Consider the following 26,181-nt stretch of genomic DNA (forward strand, 5'->3'; position numbering starts at 1 on the left):
TGAGTGATGTTGATGATATTCAAGTTTCTTTGAAAGGTTAAAAGATAAATTCTGAACAAAGAGGAGGTAGCAAGCAACAGGAAGATGTACAACGGAATTTATCGGTGGTTATCTCTGGGTAATGGGGTTATAGGGAATTTTAATGTTCTTTCTTTTGTCTGTGTTGTGTAAATTTTCAGTAATGAACGTGTCATATAGTCACTTAGTGTTTAAATATATGCCAGGGTTTTTATTGACAGTCTATCCTTAGTTCTCAGGAGAGATTGACTGTCGCAAGGACCTAAGGTGGTCTCTGTGTTTTTAACTCCTTAGGAATCTCTCCATCATCTTCCCCACCCCACTAGGCTCTAGGCCTCCAAGGATTGAGGCTAAATGGGAAAAGACAATGTGTAGAAGGCCTGGTTTCAAAATATACCATTGTATTATTGATTAGACAAGGCATTTGGCTATCCGTGAAAGGAAATGGTTGGCATTGCTCGGGGCCTTTGCTTACAGTACTGCCACCCAGTGTGAGAAGGCCCAGTAGGGGCAGGACCATTGGCACCTCTCCCCTAGCGCCTTGCCCATGACCGGTGCCCAGCTATGCTTAGTCGCCTTGGGTGCTTGGAGGCTCAGAGTCCAAATTTTCTAGTTCTTTCAGGTGACATTCAGCATGTTAAATTGTCAACCTTGGCTGTGTTTTCACTGCATCCTAGTCTAGCCATGGCCCACCCTAAAAACAGACAGTTAAATTTTAGCTCTACTTGGTGCCTCAAGGCTGAATTAGTTCTTTCTTTTTGAGGGGAAAGGTTGCAACTGTCTGGGTACACCAGTGAGAGGTCCTGTCTCAATCTGAGGACTGTCTCAGCCATTGATTTGCCTTCACCTCAGCCCCTGATGCTGGGAAAGATTGAGAGCAAGAGGAGAAGGGGGTGACAGAGGTTGAGATGGTTGGATGGCATCGTTGACTCAATGGATGTGAGTCTGAGCAAACTCCAGGAGATAGTGTAGGGCAGGGAAGCCTGGTGTGCTATAGTTCATGGGGTCACAAAGAGTCAGATACAACTTAGCGACTTAACAACTCTCTCCAGCATCTTTGACCAACCAACTTTGGAGATACCTCTGGCTTCAGAGGCTGATGGTCTGCTTGGGAGCAAAAAGGAGGAGAGAGAGAGACCCCTTGGCAAGCGAGCTCAGGCTGAGTGGGGCAGATGCAGGCGTTTGAAGAGTCAGGCTTGATGGGGAGAGGCTGCTGGCTGTGGATGACCCTAAAAGGCAGACCTTGGAGGCGACTGTAATTTTAATAAAAATAGAGTCCCCACCATTCAAGCAGCAGAGCAACTTCACAGAGCCCTGGCGCTGGCTCACAGGACTGCCTCTGTTGTGAGAGGGAGGAGAGATTTCTCAGTGTTGCCTTGCTGTGGGGAGCCTGTCCTGCCTGGGAATTTGCAGTCACTTTGACTGTAGCCAGGATACTTGCCCTCCTGCTGACTGTCAGGGAGAAAAAAGAAAAAAAGATTTTGCTAAGCAAATGAAAGATGTGAATGAGATTAAAGTTAGAATATTTAAATTACAGGAATTTAGTGCTTTCAAGCATCCTGAAGCACTTGTGAAGCACCCATTTAGGGACTGCTGATTGATAAGAGGTGATGAATTATTCTTATCTCATCATTGATGCCAGTCCCTGATTCTCTGGAGGGCAACACTTGGTTAACCTAATTTGAATCTAATTTGAATGACTTAAAAGTAATAAAACAAGTATGTGCTTGAGCCTAATAAAGCCTAATTTATTTAATAAGACATTTCTTAAAGAATTTTACTTCAGAGCTGGAAGGGACCTTTGAAATTATCCCTTTATTTTACAAATAAAGAAACTGAGTCCCAGAACAATAAGTTGTTTTGCCAAAGGCCACACAGAGCGGCCACCCACGCTGGGGGCTTGAACTCTCTGCCTCAATCCCCGCTGGACGGCTTTTGCTGTTCTCCACACTGTCCCTCCAGTTCCTACTTGGAGATTCAGACCCCCTACCAAGGCGTGGGAGAGGGTGGCTGTGCCTTGAGCCCTTGAGGGAGGAAGGCTTCTCCATGAGGACATCCAAAAGGTGGCTGCCTAGGGGCGCCTACCGACCCCCAGCGCTGGGCCAGCGCGCTTCACATCAACCCCATTGCTCTCCCATCTGTGACCTCTGCTCGCCAGGCTGTGGTGGTATTGGGCAGGGCAGGGGAAGGGGTTGCATCTGTGCCCTCCCCAGGCTGGTAAGCAGTGGGAACTTGGAGTCACCAGGCATCCCATTTGGTGATCCCCTTGGGATAAGCTGGGCTTGAGAAAAGCTTCAGAAATTCTGGAACCCACAGGCTTGTAGGGCTTGGATGTGGCACTGCCCCCTTGGGCCTTTGGCCACCCGGGTCCCTGGAAGGCCGGGACAGTGTCTGTGGAGGGAGCTGTCTGGAGGAGGCCCATTAGGAGGGAGGGACCTTCCTTCCAACCTGGCCTTGGGTTTATGATAGCATCTCATGGGAGAAATGTGACTGGGGGTGTTTTCTATCCCAGGGCTGCCCTTAACACACAGGGACCCTTCGTGGCAAAGTGTGGTAACTGTTCTTTACCTTCTTCTCACACTGTGAGGTGAGTTTCCAGAACCTGCCTGATCTCTAATAGTTCACACTCAGTGCTGGAAACTGAGCTCAGCATCTGACATATTAAACCATCGAACCCACATCTCATAGGTAAAGAAATCTAAGCTCAGAAAGCTTGAGTGACACGCTCAAGGCCACATAGGAGTCAGTATTTGACCCAAACATTGTGGCTCCTGGGCAAATGCCCAGCCATTCTATTCTTGAGGTGAGAGGAGGGCAAAAGAGTGAGGTGCTTCTTGGGGATCAATCTGGTCCTTCCCCTATTTATGCCATTTTTAAGGATCAAATCTAAGGAAATAATCTTAAATATTAAAAATATATTTATACCTAAAGATGTCCACTGCAGCATTATTTATAAAAGCAAGAACATGAAAATGACTGCTATATCCAACAGTAGGAAAAGTGGTTAGATAAATGATTATTATGTCTATCTGATATATATAATTATAGTCACTATAATTAAGTGTATGAGAAGTATATAAAAAGGGGAAAGGTTTTGAATGGTGCTGTGTGGAATAAAGACAAAGATAAAATGAATAATCCATATGATTGCAACTATTTTAAACCAAAAGTAGCATATAGACAGTCTAAGAGGAAATTACTGCAGTATTAACAGGAATGGCTTTGGAGTGGTGGACTTCAGTGATTGTTCTGGGAGACTGAAAAGTTTTCTTTAACACGAAGCACTGTCTTATTATTAAAGCTAATCTTTTTTAGTGCTTACTCTGTACTTGACACCACACTAGTATTTGACGTTGTTGCTGTTGTTCAGTCACTCAGTCGTGTCTGACTCTGCGACCCTGTAGCACGCCAGGGTTGCCTGTCCTTCACTGTCCCTCAGAGTTTGCTCAGACCCATGTCCATATATTATCTCAATCCATACATCCTTATGAAGAGAGTTCACTTGTCAACATATTATACCGAGGGAAATGAAGATGTCTATAATTTTATACAGTGAGTTTATATTACCTTTAAAATAGGGAAGCAGTATATTTACTATACTTATTTAATAATATTAGAAGATATTCAGATCCCCCCCACACCTTTTATGGCTACTTCCGTATTAAACGTTGTTATACATATATCCTTATGTATTGGTACTCTTATTTCTGTGTGTTTCATTTCTTAAAGTGATATTTGGAGTCACAGTGTGTGCATGCATTTTTTATTTTGAACTAATCCTAGACTCACATAAAAGTTGCAGAAATAGGGACTTCCCCGGTGGTCCAGTGGTTAGGATTCCATCCTTAACTGCTGAGGGCTCAGATTCAGTCCCTGACTGGGGAACTAAGATCCCACAAGCCGTGCAGTGAAAAAAAGTTGCAAAAGTAGTACAGAGATTATTTGGCAGGAAAAAAAATAAAATACTAATACATGCTTCAACTTGGATTAACCTTGAAAACATTACGCTAAGCGTAAGAAGCCAGTCGTGAAAGGCCATTCATGGGAAGTTCCAGGTAAGGTAAATTCATAGAAAGGGAGAGCAGGCTGGTGGTTTCTCAGGCTGGGGGAATATGGGGAATGGAGTGTGATTACTTAATGGGTTTGGGGTTTCCTTTTGAGGTGAGGAAAATGCTTTGAAATTAGATAGTGGTTGCACAGCTCTGTGAATAAAATAAAACCACTGAACTGTATACTTTAAAAGGGTGAGTTTTACGGAATGTAAGTTATATCTCAATAATGCTATTATTTTTTAAAAAGTAAACAATGAAGACCCTATTTAGAACAGCCCAGGTTCCCCTAATGTTCACAACTGAGAGATGATGTGATAAATTACAGCACACCTATGCTAAGGAATACTGAAAGTACAGAATCATTTAATTCCTTTTTTCCTGCTAAAACTATTTAAAAGAAATAAAAATCCTTTAAGTGTTTGCATATGTTTCCTTATGTTTGCCATGATATACATAAAGTGAGCTTAATTCTGGTTACTTAGGGCAGAATTAAGAGAGGACAAAGGGAGATTATGCAATTTGTTTTTAAAACTCTTTGTTTAATTTAGTGTAAAAGGGCATATAATTTTTTTGTAACTTTTTCCATTTAAAATTACTAAGGAAAAAAGACGGATGCTGCCTCTGGATATCCCATGACTAGACACTTTTAAGCAGCAGTTATTGAAAATCACATGTGAATGGGTCCTGTGCCATCTGACTCCTTGGAGAGGTGAGTTGTAAACTGGAATCCTGGGGGGTGGAGGGAGGAGCAGGAGTGCTAATCAGGATGAAAGCTTATGAGTTAGGCAAAACTGCATTTGAATCCCAGCTCTCAGCCGCTTACCAAGCTGTGGACCTTGGGCCCATTATTTAGCTGCTCTGTGCCTCAGTTTCCTTATCTTTAATATGGGAGTAATGAGATGACCTCTCATTGGGCTGTAGTGAAAATAAAGTGAGATCACTCATGCGAGATGCTTAGCACAGTGCCTGGCACATAATAGTCAATAAATGATAGGTATACTATTATTATTTTCCTTCTGGCTCAGTGGTAAAGAATTGCCTGCCAGTGCAGGAGACACAGGTTTGATCCCTGGGTTGGGAAGATCCCCTGGAGAAGGAAATGACAACCCACTCCAGCAGTATTCTTGCCTAGGAAATCCCATTAACAGAGGAGCCTGGCACGGGGTCGAAAAAAGTCAGACATGACTTTTAATCACCACCACCACCACCACCAACATTAGTGTTATCACTATTATTATTTACAGTAGACACTTCCCATTTTTTTGAAGAGTGGGGCCTGGTGGCTATAAAAATCAAAAGCAAGAGACAGTGACCTCAACTTTGCTAGGTCTGCCACACTTCCTGATACAGAGGGTGATGTGCTCTTATGCCACCCACCTGAGAACTGACTTTATTCTTGCTTGTCTTATCCTCAGCTAAAAGCAGGCTACATTTCCTAGCCTCTCTTGCAGCGAGGAGCAGGGGAAGTCTTTGGTGGGACTTCCCTTCGGGAAGATGGCCTTTTCCTCTACCTTCCCATGGTCTGGATCCTACAGTTGGTGACAGAGCCCTACTAGCCGTGTCAGGTCATGAAGCAACCTTGAAGAAGGAAGCCACACCTGGGGGATGGCAGGGCCTACGCATGGGAGCCTGAGCTGCTGATGACCCTGGAGTCGCCATGCCAGCCTCAGCTCTCCTTCCTCTGCACATCTTTTATGTGAGACACACCGGCCTCTATCTTGCTTAAGCCCCTTTTCTGAGTTTTCTGTAATAGGAAAATAAACCTAGTCCTAACTGATAAAGAGTTCTCTCAGAACCAACCTGGAAAGCAAGAGCTCTTGGTGGGAAGGTAGCAAGGGCTGTGACCTGGGAAGGGCTGGCTACCAAACATGAGGCTGAATCTGGGCACTTACTCATCACCGATGTAGAGCTTGGGCCAGACCTCGTTGACGTGGGTGTACTGGGGACTGCCTTTCCAGAAGAGACGCTCCAGCTCGAAGGCTCCAGGAGTACAGTAATCCTCAGCCTCCCCCTCCTCCTCCACCTTCGGCAGCAGCTTCTTGGCAGATGGGTAGATGTTCTTGAGGCCTGTCTTCGATTCTCCAGATGTCATTTTGGAGCCAAGGGATTTTCTTTCCTTTCTGCAGCTGGTCATGAGAGAGGATCAGGGTTGGGGTTAGCAGGGACAGAGTTGGGTAAAAGCTGATCTGAGGATGTGGCAGGAACTTCCCCGGCTTGCTCTGATCCTCCTTCCTTTTCCCAGGTTACGGAGGTCAACAAGGAAGGTCATGATGGCAGTTAAACAACACTTTCCCGACATTCCAGTCCCCTGCAGAGCAAGCATGCTGCATGCCCTCTGACATGGGCATATGCTGCAGACCCAGGACAGACTTTGGGTCTAAGAAATCCCTGCAGGCAGCCTGTTCTTTGCCATCTTTCTTTTAGATTTTTACCCCTTTGTTGGTGCCTACTCTTTCCTTAATGTGACTAGAGTCTGCAGGCTGAGGCCATTTGAGCATGAACAAGACGGCCCAGAAGGTCCCTGGCCTTCCAGACCCATGGTATTCAGTGTCTGCAGAGAACTGTTGACCAGTGGAAAGGGCACATCTGGGGATCCAGAACCTGTGAGGTCTGGGTAGCCAAGCATTGCCAGGGCTTCAGAAGTCTTGGGGTGGGAGGAAACTTGGCTGTGTGAGGGTTTGTCAACTTGTTAGAAGGTTGAACACAACGTTGGCCACTCTCACGCTAGGAGGCTGGCAGTTGTGTTAATTTAATGGTCATTCAGAAGACATTCCAAGCTAGAAAGCTGTGTTTGCAGATCAGGATGTTTGTAGAGCTTGTCAGCCTCTGTGATAGAATGTGTGTGAACAGTTTCCATTGTCCCCAAGGAAATGAATCTCCGTGGGATTGGGCACCATGTGTTCTGTGGGCTGGGTGACCAATACACTCAGGCAGCCTGGGAAGGGAGGTTGTACTCACAGTGCTGGGGAACTGGAGGGAAAGAGGAAGGGGTGGAGTCACTGAGAAACTCACGGCCGAGAAATGGGGAGGGAATGCTATTCATACATGTAACAGATCCTTGTGTAGCACTTAATGTGTGCCAGGCACTGTGCCAAGTGCTTTACAATTATTAACTCATTTAATCTTAACAACCTAAATTAATAGGTGCTGGGATTATCTTCATTTTGGAGATGAGGAACACTGTAAATTGAGGATGTTTGTAATATGTGATCTTAGTCTTCTGAGCAGAGAAGGCAATGGCACCCCACTCCAGTACTCTTGCCTGGAAAATCCCATGGGTGGAGGAGCCTGGTGGGCTGCAGTCCATGAGGTCACTAAGAGTTGGACACAACTGAGCGAGTTCACTTTCACTTTTCACTTTCATGCATTGGAGAAGGAAATGGCAAGCCACTCCAGTATTCTTGCCTGGAGAATCCCAGGGACGGCAGAGCCTGGTGGGTTGCCATCTCTGGGGTCGCACAGAGTCGGACACGACTGAAGTGACTTAGCAGCAGTCTTCTGAGAAAAAAATAATTGCCATGTGGTCAATTACCTGGTGGTCTAGGTGGTCTAGCAGTTAAGAATCCACCTGCCAATACAGGGGACACAGGTTTGATCCCTGGTCTCAGAAGATCCCACATGCAGCGAGCAACTGAGCCCATATACCACACCTACTAAGCCAGTACTGAGCCCATGAGCCCCAACTGCTGAAGCCTGAGTACCCTAGAGCCCATGGTCTGCAACAAGAGAAGCTACCACAATAAGAAAACCATGCACTGCCGCGAAGAATAGCCCCCACTCACCACAACTAGTTAAAGTTCACATATAGCAACGAGGACCCAGCGCTGCCAAATATAAATAAATGAAGGAATAAATCTTTTTTTTTTTTTACTTGCTGAGAGGGCAGGGGTCAGAGTGGAGCACACAGCATGAGGAAGGGCAGGCCCCAGGGACTTAAAAATGTAAAAAAGCCCTGGGAACTTCAAAGACCAGTAGCATCCTATCGAAAGGACCCAGAGCACATCTCGAAGAGGCTCCCACTTATCAAAAATGGGACAGTTTGAACATGAATAACAAAAACAACTGCAGCTGATAGAAACACGTCAAGCATTTAAACCGTGATGATACGGAAAACAATCATTCACTGTTGGAAGATGCTAGGGAACCAGCTCACTGTGAAGACAGGTCAATAAACAGAATCTGGCATTTGTTGTTCCTATCTGATACAAACTGTACTACTGGGTAGATGAGGGGAATTTTCTTTTATAGAAGAACTTTAATAGAGAAGGAAGAAAGCACCATTTCACATCACCTGAGGAGCTAATGGATGCAGGAGCCAAGCACTGACAGCAGCAACATAAGAAGTGACGATCAGACGCTACGGGCCTTCTGATGGAGAAACACGCTGCCACCACCACAGAAGGCATATCGCCAAAGGAAGAGCTGGATCTTTGATCAGAGTCCTCAGAGTCTAGATCTAGCAACTGCTTTGCGGGAGATTCAGAGGACAGTTAAATTATACCTTGGGGTCTTATCTTTTAGAAATATGTAGTGAAATGTTCACGGATGAAATGATATAATGTCTGGGATTTGCTTCAAAAATAATACCACTGGAAAATGTAATCATATACTGTGTATGGGGTGGGGGGAATGGATAGAGGTGTGATGAGGCAGGATTTGCCAAGGATGAGGGCTGCAGGTAGTCACTGTTACTCTTTGTATGCATGAAAGTTTACATTAAATTTTTTTTTTTTTTTAAGAAGAAAAGGGCTGCTCTGGGAAGTTTGATTCAGCCAAGTTCACAGTAGATGAATTAAAGGATCACTGGCTAGCAGTGTCTTTGGTGATCATGGGAGGTCAGGATCTGTGACTTTTTCCTGCAGGACCCTGAGTGGAGGGGTGGGACAGTGGGCTGCAGAGGCCTCTCTTTGGAGTCTGTGGAAGTGTGATCTAAAGGCTACCTCCCACAGAATCATCTGGCTCTTGCAGATTCCTGAGTTGTACCCTGAACCAGGGTGGTGTCTAGAAGTTTGTATTTTAACGAACTCCCAAGTGAGTCTCATGCTAACTAAAGTTTGATAATAATTGTCCAAGTATGTGGTTCAAGAGTCAAGGAGCTGTTGAGTCAACAGAAGGGTAGGAAGGGTGCTCAGTATGCTTTTCCATGTTCTCACTGAAGTGCAGACCCAAGTCTTTAGCCCCGAATAAGGATGTGGGACTGGGACAAGAGAGGGGCTAGAGAGCCTTTGGCCGAGGCTCCTTGAAGATGCTCCTTTGTGTTGTTTGCAGCCTCAGTGTCTGACATGTAAGAGGGGATCAGAAAGTATTTGTTGAATGAGGGAATGGCCTAGGGGGTGAACGGAAGGAGTGAATGGATGACCAAGGGCCGTGAATAAGACTGGGGGCTTGTGCTAGGGGCTTAGTGGAGCTGATGGGGCAGGAGGGAGCCTTGGGCTAATTTGGAGGAGGACAGAAGGTGAGTGAGGAGCAGAACACAGGGTGGACAGTCCCCTGCAGCAGGGAGTTTCTCAGACCCGAACTCTGCTCTGGGGCATGGCTACTGGCATTTGCAGTCACCAAGGGAGGTGTTATTTCAGGAATGGATGGAAACATCTGTGGAGGAACCAGCGCAGACACCCAGTCTCCTGAGAGTGTAAGCACACTCTCCCTGCTGCAGGCCTGAGGTGCTTCAATTTTAAGAGGTCTGGAGCTCAGCTTGTCCATGGCACCAGCTCTTCCTGTTTCACAGTGAGTCAAAGCTGGGAACTGAAATTTGAAGGTTTGAGCCATTTTGAACCCTGACTGCTACCAAAGCAAGCTTCAGAAGACGGGATTTTAGGGAGATGCTGAAGTAACTGCATTCTGAACCCTGTGCCTGCCTCCTTTGATCACTGAAGCTGACCTCACCCTTGCTGAGGCTGGTCCTCCTTCATTATACTGTGGAGGGAGCCATCCCCATCCCCGTGCTGAAAGCCTCGGCTGGATTTCCAGACAGAAGCGGAAGTGGTGTGGTCTACCCAGAGCGGCTTGGCATGCAGAGGGAGCTCTGGGATCTATTATCCTCCAGCATGTAGATTGAATGGGGGGAGAGAACAAAGCACAGAGCCGTCCAGAAACCACAGACCTGTAATCTTTCCAAATCCTGAAGGCGGCTTGTGTGCATCTCTCTGCATGGCTCCCAAGTCTCTGGATCTCAGAGAGGCCAGGAGCGTCTGTTTCCCAGATCACAGCCAAAGTGGAAGGGGAAGACAAACCTGCTCTGTTTGGTTTCCATAGATTCGACCTAAAGATTAACTGCCAAGGTCTCGATGACACATACAATATCAATCACAGGCTAAATGTCATAATGAGAGCTGGGCAGGTTGTCAAGAGAGGCCTCCAGGTTCCTGTTACAGCTTCATATTGAAAGGTTTGGTCCCAGGAAATCAAATGTCAACTTGATGGCTACTTGGCCTTTATTTGCAGCATTAGCTTGCCTCCTCTCAAAGGATGATAGACTCAGGCTCCTTCCTGGAGGGGCCAGGCAGATAACATAGAGGAGTTAAGTGCATTGGGTGTTAAAGAATAAAACAAGCAAAAGCCCAACTATTGGCCTCAGGTAGGCAATGGCACCCCACTCCAGTACTGTTGCCTGGAGAATCCCATGGACAGAGGAGCCTGGTGGGCTGCAGTCCATGGGGTCGCTACGAGTCGGACATGACTGAGCGACTTCACTTTCACTTTTCACTTTCATGCATTGGAGGAGGAAATGGCAACCCACTCCAGTGTTCTTGCTCGGAGAATCCCAGGGACTGGGGCGCTGCCATCTCTGGGGTCGCACAGAGTCAGACACGACTGAGCGACTTAGCAGCAGCAGGAGACGTCAGGGAGTGGTGCGGACTGTGGCACAGGGGGGAGCAAACGCCCCCACTGAAGGGGCAGCAGCTTGCCATTCCATGTGGGGATGCAAGCCCATATTGTTGGTTATTTTTATGAAAAGTCGGAAAGCCAGAGTTTTGTGGGAAATCAGCTGATTTAAAAAATTTAAGTCAGTAGGCAGCTGCACTAGAAACCAGCCTTGTCCTGTCCCATTCCTGTTTGGATCATGCCATGGACAGCTCCATTATACACAAAAGGCTTCCTCCCTCAAGGCCCTTTATTTCCCTCATTGAGGGCATTTTCGGGTCTTTGCACTGATCCTGTTTGTTGGAGCACCTCACAAACAACTTGTTCTCAAACCCTGGTTTCAGGGTCTGCCTTGGAGGGAACCCAACTAAGATATCGCTGATCTTAAAACATCCAAAGACACTGTGATAACAGAGAATGCAGAGACCGAGTGGTAGTTGACCTGTAAGGCCCAAGCGCCGTTTCCCTCTGTGAAACAGTAGCCTTGCTTTGAGAAACTATTTCCAGGAATAATCAAAACTGGGATCCCTAGTTAATCTTGACTCCATGTCAGATTTTTCAGTGATACAGCTTGTGTTTGATTAAAGGTTTCCCTTGCCAGTGAAGAAGGGCTAAAGCTGAATTTAGAAGTATAATTTTGACACCATGATTTGACTTTATGTAAAAAAAAAAATTTGTGGAATTTGAGATTAACCTATGCACATGACTCTATATAAAGTAGATAACCAGGGACTTACCATATAGCACAGGGAACTATACTCTGTGTCTTGTAATAATCTATAAGGGAAAAGAATCTGAAAAAAATATGTATATATGTATATTCTTTTATATAACTGAATCACTGTACACCTAAAACTAACAATATTGTAAATCAAATATACTTCAATTTAAAAACTTTATATTATATATATATATATATATTTTTTTTTTTTTTTAAACTAGCGGAAAAACTACCAAATACTGTAAACAAGTGGCAGGACTCAGAAAGATATTTTTGTGTGTCTTCTATTTTGGGATTCTTTATAAATAATCATATTTTATAATAAATAACCACGTCTGTATTTTTTCACTGTGCTGGCCAAATAGAACAGTCTGGGCTGGAAGCTACTTGTGACTTCTGATTTATGATTTCCACTTCATCTGACTTGCCTCCAGGGCCTGGCTATTTCCTGGGGCTCCTCTGCCTCTCTGTCCCTCTCTCCCCACATTCACTGGCTGGTGGCCCTTCTCTACTCTCACAGCCTCAGCAATCACTGAGGACTTGGATCTACATGTCTCATCCTCCCTGAGCTTTGCCTCCTTTTTTGATCAAATAGAGCTGTAACAAAAGGGATGAAGATGCTTCAAAAACAAATACTTAACCTGGATTCTTTTGCTTTCTAAGGTGAAGGATGGAAGAAGCCCAGTGGAGAGATGCATCATTCATTTCAGCAGGAAACTTGAATATCTAAGTGGACCCCCTTGAGCCTGCAGAGATTGGCCAGGTAGCCATGTCCAGGAGTGTGAGCCACAGAACAGGCCTCCCGATTAACAAAAAAACACCATTGAAGGATCCTTTTGATGGGGAAAACGTAAGTTCTAAAGCATATTTCTGAAAGTGATGGAGTGAACAAAGAGCTAAATTATTCTGTACAAGAAAGCAAGGGGAGTTCTGAGCCTCTAGAACTTCCCCAGAGGGGGTGTGTGAGGGAACTGCTGTAGGGTGTGGGAGGCAGGGCTTGGGAGCCAGGTGAGGAGCATCCAGGGCACACAGCCACAGGATTCCTCAGAACAGGGATCCCATGCTTAACTTTGTGGTTGCAAAGAGTCAGACGTGGCTGAGTCACTGAACAACAACTGACTATATCAGTCTTCCCTAGTGGCTCAGTGGTAAAGAGTCCTCCCCCAATGCTGGAGACGTAGGTTTGATCCATGAGTCAGGAAGACCCCCTGGAGAAGGAAATGGCACTTCACTCCGGTATTCTTGCCTGGGAGATCCCAGGGGCACAGGAGCCTGGCAGGCTACAGTCCATGGGATCGCGAAAGAGTCGGACGTGACTTAGTGACTAAACAACTGGCTGTCAGCCCTCTCGTCACCCTGAAACTTCAGTGAAATTGTTAGATGGTACAGACTGCTACGTTTGCTGTGGTTTTGAGACATCAAAAGGGAAGAGGCTTGTGTTGGTGGCAAGAAGAGACCAGAAGTTTGTGAAGCAGCATGTATAGTCTGATTCTGTTCTTGTACAAAAATACGTTTCACCAAAATATTAACACTAAGTATATCCTTATTTTAGAATGATGAAATTATATGAGCTTATTCTTATTTCTAAGGAGCCATCTTTTCTAAAATCTCTTGTGATGAACATAGAATACTTGAGAGTGTATGGCAGGGGGGAAACCTGTGAAGGTTCTGTTTGAGAACTGTTCTGGGTGTTGTCGATGCACTTTCTAAACCTGTGGACAGAAGGTACGGACAGGTGGCCCTCAGGGCAAGGCCTGACCAGGAGTTCCTGCCGTGACACACAGCACCGAGCACCTTCCAGGCCATGTGAGTTTCCCAGAGGCAGGGCTGTATCCTTCGTGAGCCCTCTGGTGGCAGAGCCAGGCCTAGGTCACATCACTGAGTCATTCTGGTCCCTCAGTGCTTCCCGGAAAACCAGAAGTGAGTCAAGTTTTGTGGGTTCTGAAGTGTATACAGTTTCTTTAAGAAAAAGAAAACCCAATAGGTGCAGGGCCTTAGAAGAGACCAGTGCAAGTGCGGGGTGTTGACTCTTTGGGGGTAAATCTACCTCTGAAGGAAGCTTGCTTCCCAAGCGTCCCTTGGACTGGAGACAGACCTCAGGTGGAGAGGGCAGCATCCATCCCCATCCCTTGGGGCTCTCTGATTCTGCTGAGCCTGGTCGTGGTTTAGGCTGATTCGGCCAGCATCACGGCTGCTTTTTGACTTCACCTCAGAAGTTAGGCCTGGCCCTGCTCACCCCTACAATCCACCATATCCCTCTGTTAAGTGCCAGGCCTGGGCTGGGCCAGAGAGGTCTCTGCCTTCTACAAGTTTCTGGTCTAGTAGAGCAGTTTATAATTTAATCTCCTAAAAATGAATCCTCTTCCTTTGAAGGGATCCCGTATTTACGGACATAACATATTTACTTTCCTAAATGCGTTGGGCTCTTGGGGAAAGTTAGCCTGTGTTGCCTGTATACACATTTCTTCCATGACACCACCCAAGTTGGGCTTGGAATGTGCCTTGAAAGAAGGGGGAGAGTAAAAATGTTATTGTGGTTGGGAAAATTACTCTATTAGGAGAGTAATACCTACCACCAGGGTATGTGGAAGGGCAGAATTTGGCAGCAGTATATGTATATGAATATACATGTTTTTAATTTACTGCTAGTCATGCTTGTCTTTATGCATCTTAAATCTGCGAAAATGATCCCAACTAGGAAATAAAAGTTGTGGGATTTAAAAAAAATTAAAACCTGGACGTGAAAACCCTAGGAATTTTTTGTTGCCTATAATTTAATTCCTGATATGTCAGACACAACCCAAGTTTAACAGATTTTTCTTTTCCTTTTGGATTCTGGCAAATATGTTAATAGGAGGCAATTATGTGAATTAATGTAAAATCCTTTTATTAAAAAAAACAGAGAAGGCTTCATTTAAAGAGGTAATTTAATATTCCTTCTAAGATGGGGTTGATGTCATTAACTTGTTTGATTAACTCTTCAAATGGTTTCAAAGTGCTTCAGGGTGGTAATTTATGAACTCCTAATTGATTTTTTTCAGTCTTGGTTTGGCAGAGTTGGGCCTCCCAGAATCTGCGAGGAGGCTGGAGGGCCACATGCACCTTCCTTCCCAGACAAGGGAGCTGGCTGGGGTTGCCTTGACCTCCATGACCAGCCCCGTAGGGGAGAGGAGGCTCTGGCACAGGGGGGGCTGCAAGAGCCTCTGACCAGACCGGTGGTGGTGTAAACACTGCAGGCAGTCACACAGCTCATGAATTCAGGAGTACATGGCCTTTTAGCCCCTCTCTTTCAAGGATCACTTCCCACTATGTGCCGCCTCAAAATGTGAGGCTTCCTCGTGAGGGGGGAAGATGTTGGGGTAGACTGTGGGGATGCAGCCCTCACCAGGCTCTCACCACCCCCCCACTTGCCCGTCCGCACCACTATCACTCACGGGGTCCATCTCTCTGTGCTGCGCAGAGGAGGCTCTAGGCCTTGGGAAGGCTGTAGGCCAAGCTCCCACTCTTACAGCTGCTACCACTGTGTTAGGAGCTAAGTTCTGAGCCCAGAATGTGTTAGGAATAGGGGTAGAGCTGTTTGGTAGGGGCCAAAGGTCTCTGTGGGGGTAGTCGTGGCAGACAGGATGCGGCATTAATAAATACGTCTGAACATCCTCTGGGTGATGGGGCTCCTTTGCTCATGGGTGAAGTATAAGCAGAGCTTTGAGGAGAAGGAGAAAGGTCTCTCTCCAGCTTGTTAATATCTGGTGCCCATGCCAGGCTGCGATGAGACTTGATCCCCTATTTGCTGTGGAAGTAGTGGGTCCAGAACCATCGAGGGTCTCCTGCCCTGGAGTCAGGCTGGAGAGGACGCACGGAGCTCTGCCTCCTGACACCAGAACCTGGAGTGGCCATGTGCAGGTGGGGGTTCAGGCAACGAGGGAAGCGGGTGAAGTGTCCCCCCACCCCCACCTCACGGAGGGCCACCCGAGCACAGTGGCTGTGTGTGCAGGCTCTGAGGCACACTGGCCTCGCTGTGGTCTGGGCTATGTGATGCTGGAAAAGCTACTCCAAGGCTTTGTGTCTCAGTGTGCTCATCTGAAGTGAAGGTGACGAGGCGCATCCCTCCCTGGGCTGCTGCGGTTCCAAGTAGTAAGTACACGACCATGTGACTACCCAGAAGACAAGCTCTCCGAGCCGTGCCTCGCATATGGTCAGCCAGGACCCCTTGCCGATTCACAGGGTTGCACGGTGTCTGGAGAAGGCCAGCCCTGGCTCCAGGGAGGGCAAGCTTCCCCCTAGGACTCAGCTGGGCATCACCAGGGTGACAGGAAATACAACTAAGGCCCCGGCCTCAGGGTCCCCTCTGCCCCTTGTCTCCTGTGAGGTTGGTAGCAGCCACTGGAAATCCACCCTCAGTCAGGACTTAGGGTCCCCTCCAGTCCAGTTCCACCCTAGGACCGACATGCCCCCAAGCGAGGGCTTCCAGCTCATCAGATGGAGGAGGGCCATTGCCCCAGCCCCCCAGCATAGATCTGTTTTTGCCCCTGAAGAGCCTCTGACCTCCCCATGACTCCTCACACCCTCCCCCACGTCCCACCTCCCCCTCCAGGCCCCAGGTTGTTCCCCTGTACAGGATTCAGCTCAGAAGCCCTTCGAGTGCTGTTGGTAAATGTCATTTGGTGGGAACAAAATGCTTCTGTTGTGAAGAGGACAAAGACGAGGTCACGACAGAAGGTTCAGGGCACAAGAACACAGACCGAGTACAGAGCCCCTCAGATGCTGGGCCTTTAGTGAGGCGGCTTCTCCACACACACGCCCTGCACCTTCCCCCATCTTACTTGAAGCGTTTCCCCTCGGCATGTCCTCAGATTTCCTCAACACTCAGAGTCCCCCACTCCCAACTCTTGGGTCCAGGCCCATGAGGGGCCATTGGGGCCACAGGACAAGGGCCCAGGGTCTAATGGGAGAGCCCTGGTCTGAGATACAGGACATGGTCCCACCTTCCTGCCTACAGGCGCTGGGGTCTTGGTCCAGAGGCCAAGTCCCTCAGTGACCCAGTCTCCCCATCTCTACCAGAGCAATCATCCCCAACCCCACCCTCCCACCAGGACAGGAAAAAGCTTCAAAAACAACCACTGTGTCCAAATGATGTTTAGGGTTACCGAGGACACAGGAAGCATTCTCATCCCCAGGGTTTTAAGGACTTAGTTGTAATTTGTGCTGCCCCACACTTGATGTGAGTCACCACGGGTGTCTCCATTCCACCCCCACCTCCTGCTGAGGTTTTTTTCCCCTCTACTGGCTAAATGGATAAATGCAGAACCTTGCTGGAATATGATATGTGATGCAGTGCATCCAGTGCCTCAGAAGGGCCCGATGAGATTTAACCCACCCTGTTATCCTTTAGAAATGGTCATTGAACTGGAAGCTTAGATTTAGAGGAAGGGAAGTGGAGAAAATTTCTTGGGAGTCTTTAGGGAAAGATGGAGCAAGAAGCCTGTCAAACTGAGAAGATGTCAGCTGGTCTCTGCTGCTCCAGAGACCAGGTGGAAAGGGGTCCTCTGATCCCCACACCCGGGACCCCAAAGAACACTTGACTGAACCCAAGAGATGCCAGTCTCCCCACCAGAGGGCCTTACCTGTGCGCACTGGGTCCTGGCCGGGTCAGGAGGCGCTGGTCCGTGGGGTGTGTGGCGGCCGCACACCCAGCCACTCTGACTGGCATCCAAGGGCCTATTTTTAGGGTCAGATCTGCTGACGCTGACCTTGTGTGCTGCCCAGTCTGCGAGGAGACCTGTGGCATCTGCTTGCAAAATGATTTGCCAGTGTGATCTGAAACCCTTGACTTTGGGAGTCCTGTACCTGGAGCACACACGCTTGTCCCCAGCCCAGCCACGGTGGCGAGACACGCAGCCACTAATGCAGGGACAGGCAGGGGGATTTCCTGGCTTTGTTTTCTTGGGATGGATGAGGCCAGGTGCCTGCGGGGCCCTGCCTGGGGCTCTGTCCTGGAGCAGCTGGAATGGGGGTGTTTTGCAAGCTGGCACAGTGCCTGTGCAAGGGCAGGGGCCCCCAGCCTGGAGAACTTTCCACTCCAGTATTTTCTGGGAGTTTCTGGAGCTGTCTCTGAGGAGTGAATGGAATGATTGCCACATCATGCAGGGTGATCAGTGAACCACATCCACCTTCCAGAGGAACTGGAAGCTTGGGTTCATTTGCATTGTGTCCCTTCTCGTGAGACCTTCGGCAGTTGTCCAACCCGTGTCTGGGCTTCAGTGGGGAAAATAATCATAATGCCCCCCTCTTATGTTGTTATGAGAGTTACATGAAATACCGTGTGGAAAGTATATAGCCAGTGCCTGATACATGCTAAACCTTTTAAAAATACTGGATGGTATTAGGAGGCCAAAAATATTCCCAATTCAGCAGTCATTCCCAGATCTCTCTTCTTAATGATTCTCTCTCTCAGCCTCCCATCTCTTTGGCCCAGCCTTCTTTGTTCCTGGGTCCCCACCACCACCCCTACTGCTAGGGTCCTCTCTTTTAGGGCTGCAGGGGTTGGGGGATAGTCCTGTCCAGGCTCCTCTATTTTTCTGGTAAAATCATTCCAAGGCTTCCTATAGTTCCTTTTAATGAGTGACTTGATTTTCCATCCTTTCCCATCCTGTCACCCTTCTTGGGCATCCTTCAGTGTGTGAAGGATTAGGGGGAGTGGGTGGGGGGTCCCCAGTCTCTCTATATCCTGCACTTAGTAGGGTCTTCTTATGTTGGGGTCATTATATTGCCCTTTACAACTTTGTCTTCAGCAAACCAAAACACAATTCGCATGTTTAACGACTGCCAGTTTCATTTAGAGCAATTATGTCTACTAGTATTTTTCATTGCGAAACTGCTAAGAAAGATTTTGCTTTTATTGATTTCTTGGTGCAGAGAATATACATAAGGCAGAGTACTCAGTACAAAATGTATTAAGGAGGTCAAGCTGTCGGGGTCCACATGTCCCTGCCATCACGTTCTGGAGTCAGAGCACCAGAGTCACAGGCCCTGCTGCAATTGCCCTAAGAACTGGAGAAGTCAGAGATGCTGAAACTAACTGAGGCTGAAGAAAGGTTTCCATCCAGCTGGGAGCCTGGGGGGCCAGTCCCAGCATCAGTCCCAATCCCAGCCCAAGTTAAGGGCTGAGGTAGCAAGAGGAGCTGCTGAAGATGTAGATTCAGAGGGGGCAAAAATCAAATAGCTAAAGACATCTGGGATGGATAGAGAGAGAGAGAGAACCATTAACAGAGCAGGGTAGTATTTCACACTGTCTAGAAGGATGGCCAAGGAAAGATTGGTGTGTGTTGCTGGATTATCACCTCTGCTAGACTAGCCCCTAAATGCTGTGATCAGAAGACTCGTGACCCTCTCCCCACACCCCACATGTTGCCAATCCTTCACACATTAAGGGATGCCCAAAGGAGAGTGTCAAGGGTAGCAAAGAGTGGAAACCACGTAATTAATTGTGAGAAACTATAGGAAGCCCTGGGAAGAGTTTATTAGAAAAGAGTGGTGGTGGCTGGGAACACCTGGTCCATCTTTTAGTTAGCTGAAGGGCTCACCTGTGAGAAACGACCGCCTTGTCTGCACAGCTCTCGGGACAGAACTCAGGCTGTGAGTGAATGCCCCAAGGTCTGCCTGATGTGGACGCAGCACACACGCCATCATGCCAGGAGGGGGGCAAGCCCGGTGACTGTCGGCTGGACTCAGAGATGTCTCTACCTGTTTAAGATTCCGAGGCTAATCCGCCAGGATTCTGTGCAACAGCATGCCGCCCTAGTGCAGGCAAAGTGTGATCTGTGGAAACAGCTGTTGTTTTCATTGTAGCTTCTTAGGAACTTAACGTACATATGGCAGCACTTGACATAGGTTTCCTCCCAAAGCCACTGCCTTCTCTGACTCAAGTGATTTTATTAGCAAATTCCCTTCCCCCATAATCTCTCTCTACTTTCTCCATTTTCACATACAGGTAGACACTACTCTGGATCAGAATTCCACTTACATGCAGTGGCAAGGTATGGTAGGCAGAATACACACACACACACACTCATGCACACACCCACAAAGGTGTCCGCATCCTAATGCCTGGAACCTGTGAATATGTTACAAGGCAGAGTAAGGTTGAAGGTGGAATTAAGAGTGCCAATCGCAAGATCTTTGAACAGGGAGAGTACCCTGGATCACCCAAGTGGGCCTGATGTAATCAGAATGTCTCTTCAAAGTGGGAGAGAGAGCCTGAAGAAGAGAGTTGAGTCCTTGTGAGAGGGACTGAGCTTCCTGTTACCGGCTTTGGAGATGGAGGAAGGGGCCACAAACCAAAGAACAGCCTCTGGAAGCTGGAAAAGGCAACAGCTTCTCCCTTAGAACCTGCTAAAGGAATGTAGTTCTGCCCATGCCTTGATGTAGCCCAGTGAGACCCACATCAGGCTTCTGACTCCAGGACTGTATGAAGATCTGTGTTGCTTTGAGCCACTAAGTTTGAGGTGGCTTGCTATAGTAGCAGCAGCAGGAAAACCAGTATGTGATATTTGACTAGTACCTGACTTTTCTGGGTTGAAAAGATCCAGAGGCTTCTGTGCTCTGTGGACACCAGAGTTTATGCGGATGCTAAATCCAGCCAGAGCCCAGGGAGAGAGAGGGTGCCCTCCCAGATGGAGCCCAGAGGGCTGAGGCCGTATCTCAGCAGCACACGGGTGTAGCCTGATGGCGCGAGGTCCTCTGCTGTCCACAACGGTCTTTGTTTCATGTTAAGAAGAAAAGCAACCAGACTGAGGCCCATGTTCTGCAGCCTGCCCAGAGCCCTCCACAGCATCTCCAGGGACTGCCGTCCTCTCGAAGGAGTCCAGGTAGGAGGGCTCTCATTTCTCTGGGGCAGCGTCCCTGCAGCCTTCTTGCCTCTCCACCTCACTGGCACGTGCCGCCCTCCTCTCCTCCAGCCTCATCCCAAGCTCGACACCATCCTCTTCTGTTCTTCCTCCAAAGCACCACTCACCTGGTGCCGTTGTGTGTGGCAGAGGGGACCACAGCACAGAGCAGGTGACAATTCCGAATTCCATGTCTGAGCTCCTCAGTCTTAGGAAGTTGTTGGCTGGGCCCCACTCCCAGGGAATTTCTCCCTCTTGAGACATCCGTCCCTGTGCCTGCCATGTTCACGAGGCTCCCCACTGCGCGAACAGTCCTCGCAGCTTTCCTTTCCTTCCATTCTGGGCCTCTCCCTCTCTCCTCCAGAGCTCCCTCAGGGAATTTCCAGATTCCTGCTCTTCCAGTGATTATGCTGAGCAGGTCAGCTCCCTCTTAGTCTCAGCCTCCCAAACAGAATAAGCTAGGGGCCTCCCTTTCTTATCAAAAAGCCCACCATGGCATTTTGCCAGATAAGTCACTGTCACCCATCTGAGAGAGGGTTTTTTTTTCTTTACTCCCCTAGTCAGTATCCAGAGAAGGCAATGGCACCCCACTCCAGTACTCTTGCCTGGAAATTCCCATGGATGGAGGAGCCTGGAAGGCTGCAGTCCATGGGGTTGCTAAGAGTCGGACACGACTGAGCAACTTCACTTTCACTTTGCACTTTCATGCATTGAAGAAGGAAATGGCAACCCACTCCAGTGTTCTTGCCTGGAGAATCCCAGGGACAGGGGAGCCTGGTGGGCTGCCGTCTGTGGGGTCGCACAGAGTCGGACACGACTGAAGTGACTTAGCAGCAGCAGACAGTATCATCCGCAGACCCGGGAAGAAGGAGCCCTTCGCTGAGCTTCTTTTTTAGAGATCCCCACCTCTGTCTCTCTCTGTCCCTCTCTCTGTGTCTCACACACACGCACACGTGTTGAGATGCTGCGAGCACTCATTTGAATGGCTAAAAACAAGCAAGAAGCTTACAGTGCCAAACCTGGGTAAGAATGTTGGGGGTTGCAGTGACTGTTGTGTGTGTTGGTCATAGTGACACAACCATACGAATCTGTCAGTAAAAAGACAGTGAACTTCACTGCGTGGAAGTTTAAAAATCAAAAGGATGTGGGCAACTCATTCACCCAGGGTCTGGCTCTTCTCACAGGCGCCCAGTGACCTGTAACTCCGTCTGCTTTTGCGATTAACGCCATTTAGGCCGCAGAGAATGTGCTCATCCTTCCCTTCCTCGGTGTCCTCAGAACAAAAAGTGACTGAGTCTGAATTCCGTGAAGTTTGATGGGCTGTGTCACTGCTAACTCGGGCTTCCAGAGAGGATTGGAGCCGGGGAAGCGGGACGGCTTATCCTGCTGAATCAGTCGTCGGCTCAGCAAGCGCACGGACCTGTGGTGCTGAGCATCCGCTGTGTCTGCGTTCTGCTCCAGGGCTCTGGAGGTGACCTGGCATTAGTGTGGTATTCCCAACAGCCACACAACAGCTGAGGGATATTTTGGTGTGTTAAAACAATTCATAGACTTCTTTAAAGCATATATATTATATGCAGGTCTAGATGTACTATGAAGCAAAATGCCACTTCTTTACATTGACTACTAGAATTATCCATCATTTTGTTTTTGTAACAGTTGTCTGTAAGATTTAACAAAGCTTTCAGAGAAGTGAGTTAAGATTTTGGGGTTCATTTAGATTGTTTTCATTTAAAACTTTGATATCCAGCAATTATATATTCCTTTTTACTCTTAACAGAAACTTCCAATGTTTTGTTTTAAAAAAAGGAACTCTTTAAAATACACGTGGAGGTGTTTCTCATGTTTTATTTTCATTTAATTTGCATTTTGATAAAAATTTCTTTGTTCACTTTGAATTGTCCCTTTTATTTTATTCTTCAGATCAGCACTGTTTAAAATAGATACAATGCAAAGCCATGTTTGCAACTTAAAATTTTCTAGGGGGTGTTCCCCATGGTCCAGTGATTAGTATTTGGCGCTTTTACTGCCGTGGCGCTGGGTTCAATCCCTATTCGCGACGCAGCCAAAAAAATTTTTTTCTAGTAGCCACATTAAGGAGTAGAAAGAAACAGGTGAAATTAATTTTTATAATGTATTTTATTTAACCATATCCCAGATATTACAGTGTCAGTATGTAATCGGTATAAAAATTATTGAGATATTTGACATGCTTCTTTCTATATGAAATCTTTGAAATCTGAGTATCTCACACTTATGACACATCTCATCTTGGACCAGTCACATTTCAAGTGCTCAACAGCCCAAGGGGCTGGGGGCTCCCATACTGGGCAGCCCGGGTCACTGAGAGTGAGACAAGACGTTGTGCTGATGGGAATCACAGTGGGGGTTTCCATCTATCCAGGCCTGCCCTACCTCCTTCCAGCCCAGGTTGTTGCCGGTGTGTAGGTGCCTTGAAGGTTTCTGTGACTCTCCGGGGAGCTTGCTGGCAGCCGGCAGGGCCATGTCTGCTGTGGAGCTGTCACTCTTGACTTTGATGACCTAGCTATGTGAGGACTTTGTGTTTGGAGAGAAGACCTAAGAGCTGAGGATGTTTCTCTGAAATCGATACCTCTGTTTATCTGCCTGGCTGTCAAAATACTGGGAGTGCCTACTGCCAACCTCCTCCTGGGGGGCTCTGGAGCCCTGAGGACCCGGGGCATGGGCTGTAGGTTGGGGTCCCCCCAAACCCACCCTTTCCCAGATGACTGCTGTTTGAGCCCTGCTTGAGTCTGTCAGCGATCTCAGCAAATGGGTAAATTGCGTCTCTATTAGCACCTCTGTCTGCATGCCAGGACTTGTTTATTTTACAGATAGATGGCTGTTTCCTCTTCACGGCCTGTTAATGCATCAAAGTAACATTGATGAGCCTTGACAGTGTGATTATTCATGTGTGGGAGGCAGGAGAGTGAAGGAGGAAAGAGCATGTGCTTGCAAAACAGAAGGACTTGTGTTCAAATCCTGCCTCGGCCACGTGGACTTGGGTTCAAATCCTGCCTCAGCCACGTAACTCTGAGCTGGTACAAGTCCCTTAGCTTCCTTGAGCCTGTACATTATATCTAACAACAGGGTTTACCTATAGGGTTACCATGCAGATTAAATAAAATGATGCATGTGAAGCCCTTGGCTTGGAGGAAGCAAATATTACACACTAGCCATTGCTATTCTCATTCTCCCTCAACTCTGGTTAATTGTTTTTATCTCTCACTGGATAGATTAAGAAGCCCCTGCTGCTGCTGCTGCTGCTGCTAAGTTGCCTCAGTTATGTCCGACTCTATGTAAGTCCATAGGCGGCAGCCCACCAGGCTCCCCCATCCCTGGGATTCTCTAGGCAAGAACACTGGAGTGGGTTGCCATTTCCTTCTCCAGTGCATGAAAGTGAAGCCCCTAGAGAGGACCAAATGAACAAACCATTAGGTTGGGAGCTGAAACGCCCGCAGTGCGCCTCACTTACTTATTAAAGTGATGCCCTACTCTGAGTCCAGGCCCTGTCCTTGGAGCAGGAAACCAGGGCCTGCCCTGGATGAGCTCATTGCCCAGTGGAGAAACAGAAACCTCTGAACACACACCAGCAGCATGAGAGGCGAGCGCTGTGATGGGGGGTGTCAGGTGACCGAGATTGCCCAGAAGAGCCGGGAAACAGTACAAATGCTCAGAGAAGGCCAGCCTTGGCACTGGGGGAAGAAGGCTAGATGGGAACATCTGTGGTAATGTACTGGTGATCCGTGAACCCAGTAGGCACTCAACAAGCACTCGCTGCACAGAGAGTGCTATCACTCCAGACTGTCATGGACGTTTTCAGTTCAGTGCCAACCCACGCAAGTTTAGTTACGACAAGTATCTTGTGCCAATTCCAGTTAGATTTGGGGGCACTGTCTGGGATGGGAAAATACACACAGACACCCCATGTGTCAATATATAAACATATGCACACACATGTATTCAGTTCAGTTCCGTCGCTCAGTCGTGTCTGACTCTTTCTGACCCCATGAATCGCAGCACGCCAGGCCTCCCTGTCCATCACCAACTCCCGGAGTTCACTCAGACTCACGTCCATCGAGTCCGTGATGCCATCCAGCCATCTCATCCTGGGTCGTCCCCTTCTCCTCCTGCCCTCAATCTCTCCCAGCATCAGAGTCTTTTCCAATGAGTCAACTCTTCGCATGAGGTGTCCAAAGTACTGGAGCTTTAGCTTTAGCATCATTCCTTCCAAAGAAATCCCAGGGCTGATCTCCTTCAGAATGGACTGGTTGGATCTCCTTGCAGTCCAAGGGACCCTCAAGAGTCTTCTCCAACACCAGAGTTCAAACGCATCAATTCTTCGGTGCTCAGCCTTCTTCACAGTCCAATTCTCACATCCATACATGCCCACAGGAAAAACCATAGCCTTGACTAGACAGATGTTAGTCGGCAAAGTAATGTCTCTGCTTTTGAATATGCTATCTAGGTTGGTCATAACTTTTCTTCCAAGGAGTAAGCGTCTTTTAATTTCATGGCTGCAGTCACCATCTGCAGTGATTTTGGAGCCCCCCAAAATAAAGTCTGACACTGTTTCTACTGTTTCCCATCTATTTCCCATGAAGTGATGCAACCAGATGCCATGATCTTTGTTTTTCTGAATGTTGAGCTTTAAGCCAACTTTTTCACTCTCCTCTTTCACTTTCATCAAGAGGCTTTTTAGTTCCTCTTCACTTTCTGCCATAAGGGTGGTGTCATCTGCATATCTGAGGTTATTGATATTTCTCCTGGCAATCTTGATTCCAGCTTGTGTTTCTTCCAGTCCAGCGTTTCTCATGATGTACTCTGCATAGAAGTTAAATAAGCAGGGTGACGATATACAGCCTTGATGTACTCCTTTTCCTATTTGGAACCAGTCTGTTGTTTCATGTCCAGTTCTAACTGTTGCTTCCTGACCTGCATACAGATTTCTCAAGAGGCAGGTTAGGTGGTCTGGTATTCCCATCTCTTTCAGAATTTTCCACAGTTTACTGTGATCCACACAGTCAAAGGCTTTGGCATAGTCAATGAAACAGAAATAGATATTTTTCTGGAACTCTCTTGCTTTTTCCATGATCCAGTGGATGTTGGCAATTTGATCTCTGGTTCCTCTGCCTTTTCTAAAACCACCTTGAACATCAGGGAGTTCACGGTTCACGTATTGCTCAAGTCTGGCTTAGAGAATTTTGAGCATTACTTTACTAGCATGTGAGATGAGTGCAATTGTGCAGTAGTTTGAGCATTCTTTGGCATTGCCTTGCTTTGGAATTGGAATGAAAACTGACCTTTTCCAGTCCTGTGGCCACTGCTGAGTTTTCCAAACTTGCTGGCATATTGAGTGCAGCACTTTCACAGCATCATCTTTCAGGATTTGAAACAGCTCAACTGGAATTCCATCACCTCCACTAGCTTTGTTCGTAGTGATGCTTTCTAAGGCCCACTTGACTTCACATTCCAAGATGTCTGGCTCTAGATTAGTGATCACATCATCATGATTATCTGGGTCATGAAGATCTTTTTTGTACAGTTCTTCCGTGTATTCTTGCCACCTCTTCTTAATATCTTCTGCTTCTGTTAGGTCCATACCATTTCTGTCCTTTATCGAGCC

General features: G+C 47.5%; 1 protein-coding gene and 1 long non-coding RNA gene across 4 annotated transcripts in view; one reads left to right on the forward strand and one right to left on the reverse strand.

The window, feature by feature from the left end:
• Positions 1–17,329, reverse strand: part of DUSP29 (dual specificity phosphatase 29) — a 37,289-nt gene extending 19,960 nt beyond the window's left edge. The window contains exons 1-2 of one of the 3 annotated variants that reach the window (XM_027962180.3): positions 17,277–17,329; positions 5,963–6,196 (exon numbers count right to left, since the gene is read on the reverse strand). In XM_027962180.3, coding sequence (XP_027817981.1) covers positions 5,963–6,162 — 200 coding nt within the window. In that variant the 5' untranslated portion in view covers positions 6,163–6,196; positions 17,277–17,329. Of the gene's footprint in view, positions 1–5,962; positions 6,197–10,173; positions 10,303–17,276 lie in introns of those variants that run through there. The other 2 variants (XM_027962181.3, XM_027962182.3) reach the window with 2 other exon arrangements.
• LOC121817983 (uncharacterized) lies at positions 1,794–22,431 on the forward strand. Its single transcript, XR_006058081.2, has 4 exons — positions 1,794–2,605; positions 4,671–4,779; positions 12,319–20,519; positions 21,722–22,431. It is a non-coding gene; the product is annotated as an uncharacterized LOC121817983 (long non-coding RNA).
• The last annotated feature ends 3,750 nt before the right edge of the window (positions 22,432–26,181 follow it).

Source organism: Ovis aries, chromosome 25 (assembly GCF_016772045.2).
Source record: "Ovis aries strain OAR_USU_Benz2616 breed Rambouillet chromosome 25, ARS-UI_Ramb_v3.0, whole genome shotgun sequence".
Taxonomy (NCBI): domain Eukaryota; kingdom Metazoa; phylum Chordata; class Mammalia; order Artiodactyla; family Bovidae; genus Ovis; species Ovis aries.